Below are 9328 nucleotides of genomic sequence, written 5' to 3'. Positions count from 1 at the left end.
GGATTCACGAAATCATCCCACCTCATTGAACACAAAATTGTTCACATTGATAAGAGACCGATTAAATGTTCTGAGTGTGAGAAGAGCTTTAAAAACACAAAGGATCTGTTGACACACCAGCGAGTTCACACTGGGGAGAGACCGTTCACCTGCTCCGTGTGTGAGAAGCGATTCACTCAGTCTTGCCACCTACTGACACACCAGCGAGTTCACACTGCAGAGAGGCCGTACCTCTGCTCTGTGTGTGGGAAGGGATTCACTCAGGCTTCCAACCTGTTGAGACACCAGCGAGTTCATACTGGGGAGAGGCCGTTCACCTGCTCCGTGTGTGGAAGCAAATTCAGTTTTTCAGCCAGCCTCAGTAAACACCAACTTGTTCACACCAATAAGAGACCCTTTAAATGTTCTGACTGTGAGAAGAGCTTTAAAAGCACTAAGCATCTGCTGAAACACCAACGTACTCACACTGGGGAGAGGCCGTTCACCTGCTCCGCATGTGGGAAGGGATTCACTCAGTCATCCCACTTGCTGAGACACCAGCGACTTCACACTGGGGAGAGGCCGTTCACCTGTTCCGTGTGTGGGAAGGGATTCACTCAGTCATCCCACCTCCTGTCACACCAGCGAGTCCACAATTGACTGCAGTGGTTGGATTCTGCTGCTATTGCCGCTGTTAATCACATCCAGGACTGAACCATGTTCATTTTTGCAGTTGGGGATTGTTTCTGCTGATGTTAATGACATGTAGCCGTGGTATCCAGGGAAGGGATCGGTAACACGCTGCAATTTAATACATGTGAAATCAATCAGCTTTGCTTCAAACACACAGTGTGTCAACTCCTTGAGTTCTCCAAGGTACGAGGAGACTATTTGACGTCCTGTTACCCACTGTTCCATTTTTGGATCTTTCTCCTTTCTCACTCTGGATTATTTCAGTTCTCATACCTTCAGTTACTCTCATGGACAAGTCCCAGCTCTCCATACCTCCCAGATTCCTTCACCTAACCTCAGTATCCAGGGAAGGTATCGGTAACAGGCCCGGGATCTCTAAACACTAAACCCAGTCTGTTAATTACTCCACTGTAGGGGTGAGGGCTGTAACAGGTGAGTGTGATCCCCTCCCAACCAATGTGTGATGCTTCTGCAGTCAAATATCCTGCTGCCACTCACTGCCCCGACTGACGGGTGAAGAGTTGCCACTTAACTGGTCTTGGAGCTTGACCACAGCCTATGGATCTGTGACCCCAGTGGGAGTCGGGACCTTCAGGAGAGGAGAGGAGAAAATGGTGAGAAACCCCCTGTGAGCAGAGTGAGAATAAAATAAATGAGGGACTGGGACCCTGAAGCCCCGCCCACTCTTTGTTCACCGTCACTGGGACCCTGAAGCCCCGCCCACTCTTTGTTCACAGTCACTGGGACCCTGAAGCCCCGCCCACTCTTTGTTCACCGTCACTGGGACCCTGAAGCCCCGCCCACTCTTTGTTCCTGGTCACTGGGACCCTGAAGCCCCGCCCACTCTTTGTTCACAGTCACAGGGACCCTGAAGCCCCGCCCACTCTTTGTTCCCAGTCACTGGGACCCTGAAGCCCCGCCCACTCTTTGTTCACAGTCACTGGGACCCTGAAGCCCCGCCCACTCTTTGTTCACCGTCACTGGGACCCTGAAGCCCCGCCCACTCTTTGTCCCCACTCACGGGGACCCTGAAGCCCCGCCCACTCTTTGTTCCTGGTCACAGGGACCCTGAAGCCCCGCCCACTCTTTGTTCACAGTCACTGGGACCCTGAAGCCCCGCCCACTCTTTGTTCACAGTCACTGGGAACCTGAAGCCCCGCCCACTCTTTGTTCCGGGTCACTCGGACCCTGAAGCCCCGCCCACTCTTTGCTCCCGTTCACTGGGACCCTGAAGCCCCGCCCACTCTTTGTTCCCGGTCACTGGGACCCTGAAGCCCCGCCCACTCTTTGTTTCTCGTCACGGGGACACTGAAGCCCCGCCCACTGTTTGTACCTGTACCATGAAGGCTGCGCCTGCGCAGTTCTGCTGACAAACGTCCTGACCTTCCTCTACAAAAATGGCGTTCGGAGACCCGCGCCTGTTATCGGGGAAAAAAGCTCACGGCTGCAATCCTGGTGAACACGCCCGGTCCGGCGGCCTCTGAGGCCGCGCTCTATCTTTATAAACCCTCCAGCCCCCCGCGTCTTTTACCTGCTCCGGACAGAAGTCACTCTCGCGCCTGCGCGCTGGTCTCCTGTATTGGGGAATAGGGCGTATTCCCACTCGCGCTGCACTCCGGGTACCTCGGACCACCATTGATAACATTTTATTGTCATTTGCTGTGATCGGCGTGGCCGCGGGGGGGGGGGGCGGTGGGGGAAACGGGGGGATCAGCGAAAATAAATGGAACTTGATCGGAACATTGGAGCCCGGGGCTCGGCCGCCACATGGAGCGGTCTCCGCCCCGCGCCAGGCTCGCTGGGCCGCCATTAACCGGCAGCAACAGGAGACTGTCGCCATTCAGAAAGGGACAGTGAGCGCACTGTCTCTGCCGTTGGCAGTTAAAGTGCTCTCTTCGACTCCAAGCTGTGTTTTTGTGGTCGTTAAACGCACAGTGCTTCTCCTCAACCGTGGGGCTGAGGCGGATCTTTAAAGGGACAGTGGTTCCCTTCTTTTACACAGAATTACTTCGAGATTACAGCAGAGAAACAGGCCATTCGACCCAACTGGTCCAAGCCGGTGATCATGCTCCACACGACCCTCCTCCCTGCATCATTTAACCCCTTTCTGTGCATGTTTATTATTAAAGGTACAGTTCCACTTCTTCCCTGTTGGAGTGGTGCAAATATTTAAAGGGACAGTGACTCCACTTTCTGTATATATTTATAGTTAAAGTTACAGTGCACCTCCTTACCTGTGGCAGTTGGCGGGTTTTCAGGGTCATTGTTCCCAACCTGGTTCCAGTCACCAGGAGACAAAATCATTAACTCATTTAATGTGTTCTCACGCTGCACACAGGGGTTTCTCACCGTTCTCTTAGCTCCTTCCCTCAAGCTGCTGACACGCACTGGGGTGAGTCTGATTCCCAGAGATTTCTGAAGAAACAACCCCAGGGTCGACTTCCATTTTAAAGTGGCAGGGTTAGAATCCCCATCCACACTCCCAGGGTGAGAATCCCCATCTACACTCCCAGGGTTAGAATCCCCATCTACACTCCCAGGGTTAGAATCCCCATCTACACTCCCAGGGTTAGAATCCCCATCTACACTCCCAGGGTTAGAATCCCCATCTACACTCCCAGGGTTAGAATCCCCATCGACACTCCCAGGGTTAGAATCCCCATCGACACTCCCAGGGTTAGAATCCCCATCGACACTCCCAGGGTTAGAATCCCCATCTACACTCCCATGGTTAGAATCCCCATCTACAATCCCAGTGTTAGAATCCCCATCTACACTCCCAGGGTTAGAATCCCCATCGACACTCCCAGGGTTAGAATCCCATCGACACTCCCAGTGTTAGAATCCCCATCGACACTCCCAGGGTTAGAATCCCCATCTACACTCCCAGGGTTAGAATCCCCATCTACACTCCCAGGGTTAGAATCCCCATCGACACTCCCAGGGTTAGAATCCCCATCTACACTCCCAGGGTTAGAATCCCCATCGACACTCCCAGGGTTAGAATCCCCATCTACATTCCCAGGGTTAGAATCCCCACCTACACTCCCAGGGTTAGAATCCCCATCTACACTCCCAGTGTTGGAATCCCCATCTACACTCCCAGGGTTAGAATCCCCATCGACACTCCCAGGGTTAGAATCCCCATCTACACTCCCAGGGTTAGAATCCCCATCTACACTCCCAGGGTTAGAATCCCATCGACACTCCCAGTGTTAGAATCCCCATCGACACTCCCAGGGTTAGAATCCCCATCTACACTCCCATGGTTAGAATCCCCATCTACAATCCCAGTGTTAGAATCCCCATCTACACTCCCAGGGTTAGAATCCCCATCGACACTCCCAGGGTTAGAATCCCATCGACACTCCCAGTGTTAGAATCCCCATCGACACTCCCAGGGTTAGAATCCCCATCTACACTCCCAGGGTTAGAATCCCCATCGACACTCCCAGTGTTAGAATCCCCATCGACACTCCCAGGGTTAGAATCCCCATCGACACTCCCAGGGTTAGAATCCCCATCTACATTCCCAGGGTTAGAATCCCCACCTACACTCCCAGGGTTAGAATCCCCATCTACACTCCCAGTGTTGGAATCCCCATCTACACTCCCAGGGTTAGAATCCCCATCGACACTCCCAGGGTTAGAATCCCCATCTACACTCCCAGGGTTAGAATCCCCATCTACACTCCCAGGGTTAGAATCCCCATCGACACTCCCAGGGTTAGAATCCCATCGACACTCCCAGTGTTAGAATCCCCATCGACACTCCCAGGGTTAGAATCCCCATCTACACTCCCAGGGTTAGAATCCCCATCGACACTCCCAGTGTTAGAATCCCCATCGACACTCCCAGGGTTAGAATCCCCATCGACACTCCCAGGGTTAGAATCCCCATCTACACTCCCAGGGTTAGAATCCCCATCTACACTCCCAGTGTTGGAATCCCCATCTACACTCCCAGGGTTAGAATCCCCATCTACACTCCCAGGGTTAGAATCCCCATCTACACTCCCAGGGTTAGATTCCCCATCTACACTCCCAGGGTTAGAATCCCCATCTACACTCCCAGGGTTAGAATCCCCATCTACACTCCCAGGGTTAGAATCCCCATCGACACTCCCAGGGTTAGATCCCCATCTACACTCGCAGGGTTAGAATCCCCATCTACACTCCCAGGGTTAGAATCCCCATCTACACTCCCAGGGTTAGAATCCCCATCTACACTCCCAGGGTTAGAATCCCCATCTACACTCCCAGGGTTAGAATCCCCATCTACACTCCCAGGGTTAGAATCCCCATCTACACTCCCAGGGTTAGAATCCCCATCTACACTCCCAGGGTTAGAATCCCCATCTACACTCCCAGGGTTAGAATCCCCATCTACACTCCCAGGGTTAGAATCCCCATCTACACTCCCAGGGTTAGAATCCCCATCTACAATCCCAGGGTTAGAATCCCCATCGACACTCCCAGGGTTAGAATCCCCATCTGCACTCCCAGGGTTAGAATCCCCATCTACACTCCCAGGGTTAGAATCCCCATCTGCACTCCCAGGGTTAGAATCCCCATCTACACTCCCAGGGTTAGAATCCCCATCGACACTCCCAGGGTTAGAATCCCCATCTACACTCCCAGGGTTAGAATCCCCATCTGCACTCCCAGTGTTAGAATCCCCATCTACACTCCCAGGGTTAGAATCCCCATCTGCACTCCCAGGGTTAGAATCCCCATCTACACTCCCAGGGTTAGAATCCCCGTCTACACTCCCAGGGTTAGAATCCCCATCGACACTCCCAGGGTTAGAATCCCCGTGTACATTCGCAGGGTTAGAATCCGCATCCACAGTCCCAGGGTTGGAATCCCCGAGTCCAGTCCCAGGGTTAGAATCCCCAAATACAATCCAAGGGTTAGAATCCCCGTGTGCAGTTCCAAGGTTAGAATCTCTTTATACAGTGTCGAGGGTGCCGTCGGAAAATGTCTGCCTGCGTGTGTAAATTGTCTTCAGTCGGTTGTATCTGTGTGTCGCATGCTTGTAATTTCCTTCTGTGTGTCGAATGTGTGTTGTTTGTGTGTAGTTTGAGTGTGTAATTTGTGTCTGTGTGTAGTGTGTGTTGTTTGTGTGTACTATGTGTAGTTTGTGTGTCTAATATGTGTCTGTGTGTAGTGTGTCGTATTTGTGTCTGTGTTTGTTTGTTTACAGTTTGTGTCTGTGTGTAATCTGCCTGTGTTGTTTGTACATGTGTAATTTGTGACTGTAGCATGTGTGTTGTTTGTATGTGTGAGTTAGGTATTTTTCATTCGTTCATGGGATGTGGGTGTCGCTGGAGGGCCAGCATTTATTGCCCATCCCTAACTGCCCTTGAGAAGGTGGTGGTGAGCCGCCTTCTTGAACCATGCAGTCCATGTGGTGAAGGTTCTCCTACAGTGCAGCTAGGAAGGGAGTTCTAGGATTTTGACCCAGCGACGATGAAGGAACAGCGATATATATCCAAGTCGGAATGGTGTGTGACTTGGAGGGGAACGTGCAGGTGGTGTTGTTCCCATGTGCCTGCTGCTCTTGTCCTTCCAGGTCGTAGAGTTCATGGGTTTGGGAGGTGCTGTCGAAGAAGCCTTGGCGAGTTGCTGCAGTGCATCCTGTGGATGGTACACACTGCAGCCACAATGCGCCGGTGGTGAAGGGAGTGAATGTTTAGGGTGGTGGATGGGGTGCCAATCAAGCGGGCTGCTTTGTCCTGGATGGTGTCGAGCTTCTTGAGTGTTGTTGGAGCTGCACTCGTCCAGGCAAGTGGAGAGTATTCCATCACACTCCTGACTTGTGAACTGGGAACTGAGGTTCAGGGATATGTCAGAAGAGATGCAGTGGCAGACATTTAATGGGATATTTCATAACACTCAGCAAAGATACATTCCAGTGAGAAAGAAAGACTCTAGGGGAAGGACGTACCATCCGTGTCCAACTAAGGAAGTTAAAGATAGTATCAAATTGAATGAAAAAGCATACAATTCCGCAAAGATTAGTGACAGGTCAGAAGATTGGTCAAAATATAAAAAACAGCAAAGAATGACTAAAAGAATAATGAGGGAGAGATTGGAGTACTGGAGAAAGCGAGCTAGAAATATAATAACAGATAGTAAGAGTTTCTACAGGTATTTAAAAAAAAGAGTCAGGAAAGTGAGAGTTGGTCCTCCAGAGAGTGAGTCTGGGGAATTAATAATGGAAAATAAGGAAATGGTGGATGAATTGAACAGATAATTTACATCCGTCTTCACTGTCGAGGATACAAATAATATGCCAGAAATAATTGTGGATCAAGAGGTGAAAGGGAGTGAGGAACTTAAAACATTTACAATCACCAGGGAAAGGGTCTTGAAAAAAATATTAAATCTGAAAGCTGATAAGTTCCCAGGTCCTGACGGACTTCATCCGAGGGTCTTAAAAGAAGTGGCTGCAGAGATAGTCGATGCATTGGTATTAATTTTCCAAAATTCCCCAGGTTCTGGAAGGGTCCCATCAGATTGGAAAATAGCGAATATAACTCCTCAATTCAAGAAACTACAGGCCAGTTAGCTAAACATCTGTCATGAGGAAAATGCGAGAATCTATTATTAAGGAGGTTCTAGCAAGGCACTTGGAAAATCTCAATGCAATCAGGCAGAGTCAACACGGCTTTGTGAAAGGGAAATCGTGTTTCACTAATTTATTAGAGTTCTTTGAGGAAGTAACAAGCAACGTGGATAAAGGGGACCCTGTGGATGAGGTGCACTTGGATATCCAGAAGGCTTTTGACAAGGTGCCACATCAAAGGTGACGACACAAAATAAGAACTCATGGTGTTGGGGGTAACATATTTGCATGGATAAAGGATTGGTTAGCAAACAGGAAACAGAGAGTCGGCATAAATGGGTCATTTTCAGGTTGGCAAGATGTAACAAGTGGAGTGCCACAGGGATCAGTGCTTGGGCCTCAACTGTTTACAATCTATATCAATGACTTGGATGAAGGGACCAAATGTATTGTTGATAAATTTCCTAATGAGACAAAGGTAGGTAGGAAAGTAAGTTGTGAAGAGGACATAAGGAGTTCATAAAGGGATATAGATAGGTTAAGTGAGTGAGCAAAAATTTGGCAGATGGAGTATAATGTGGGAAAATGTGAACTTGTCCACTTCGGCAAGAGGAATAGAAAAGCAGTATATTATTTAAATGGAGAGAGATTGCAGAACTCTGAAGTACAGAGGGATCTGGGTATCGTAGTACATGAATCACAGAAAGTTAGTATGTAGGTACAAGAAGTGATTAGGAAGGCAAATGGAATGTTCTCATTTACTACAAGGGGAATGGAATATAAAAGTGGAAATGTTTTACTACAGTTGTTCAGGGCATTGGTGAGACCACATCTGGAGTACTGTGTGCAGTTTTGGTCTCCTTATTTAAGAAAGGACATAATTGCTTTGGAGGCAGTTCAGAGAAGGTTCACTCGACTGATTCCTGGGATGAGGGGGTTATCTTATGAGGAAAGGTTGGACAAGTTGGGCCTGTATACATTGGAGTTTAGAAGGATGAGAGGTGATCTTATTGAAACACATAAGATCCTGAGGGGAATAGAAGGGATAGATGCTGAGAGGATGTTTCCCCTTGTGGGAGAGACTGGAACTAGGGGCCACAGTTCAAAAATAAGGGGTCTCCCATTTAAGACGGAGATGAGGAGAAATTTTTTTCCCTGAAGGTCGTGAGTCTGTGGAACTCCCTTCCCCAGAGAGCGGGGGAGGCAGGGTCATTGAATATTTTTAAGGCCGAGTTAGATAGATTCCTGATTATCAAGGGAGTCAAATGTTATAGTAGGTAGATGGGAAAGTAGGGTTGATGTCACAATCAGATCAGCCATGATCTTATCAAATGACAGATCAGGCTCGAGGGGCCGAATGGCCTACTCCTGCTCTTAATTCGTATGTTTATACGAGTGAGGAATATGAACACCATGAGGTTACAGATTGTGTTGGATTCCAATTCTGCTGCTGCTGATGGCCCACAGCGTCTCACGGATGCCCAGTTTTGAGCTGCTCGATCTGTTCTGAATCTATCCCATTTAGCACGATGGCAGTGCCACACAACACGTTGGATGGTGTCCTCAGTGTGAAGACAGGACTTGGCTCCACAAGGACTGTGCGGTGGTCACTCCTACCAATACCGTCATGGACAGATACTCGCCTTGTTTGCTCTCCCCAATTGCATTACCTCACACTTCTCTGGATTGAATTCTATTTGCCACTTTTCTGCCCACCTGACCAGTCCATTGATATCTTCCTGCAGTCTACAGCTTTCCTCCTCACTACCAACCACACGGCCAATTTATGTATCATCTGCAAACTTCTTGATCAAGTCCTCCACATTCAAGTGCAAATCATTAATATATACCACAAAAAGCAAGGGACCAATAGTGAGCCTTGAGGAACCCCACTGGAAACAGCCTTCCAGTTGCAAAAACATCTGTCAACCATCACCCTTTGCTTCCTGCCACTGAGCCAATTTTGGATCCGACCAGCCACTTTCCCTTTGATCCCAAGGGATTTAACTTTTTTGACCAGTCTGCCATGTGCGACCTTGTCAAAAGACTTGCTGAAATCCATGGATACTACATCAAATGCGTTGC

General features: G+C 49.4%; 1 protein-coding gene across 1 annotated transcript; it reads left to right on the top strand.

Moving 5' to 3' along the window:
- On the top strand, window positions 1-639 carry LOC137315750 (zinc finger protein 3-like; the record flags this gene model as incomplete). The annotated part of the gene is made up of 1 exon (XM_067980242.1): window positions 1-639. A coding segment is annotated over one exon (639 nt), but the record flags the coding sequence as incomplete, so codon positions are not given.
- Window positions 640-9328: the final 8689 nt, after the last annotated feature.

This window comes from Heptranchias perlo, unplaced genomic scaffold, assembly GCF_035084215.1.
Source record: "Heptranchias perlo isolate sHepPer1 unplaced genomic scaffold, sHepPer1.hap1 HAP1_SCAFFOLD_56, whole genome shotgun sequence".
Classification (NCBI taxonomy): domain Eukaryota; kingdom Metazoa; phylum Chordata; class Chondrichthyes; order Hexanchiformes; family Hexanchidae; genus Heptranchias; species Heptranchias perlo.
Note: the sequence above shows the minus strand (reverse complement) of the source record. Positions and strands in the feature narration are given on the sequence as shown.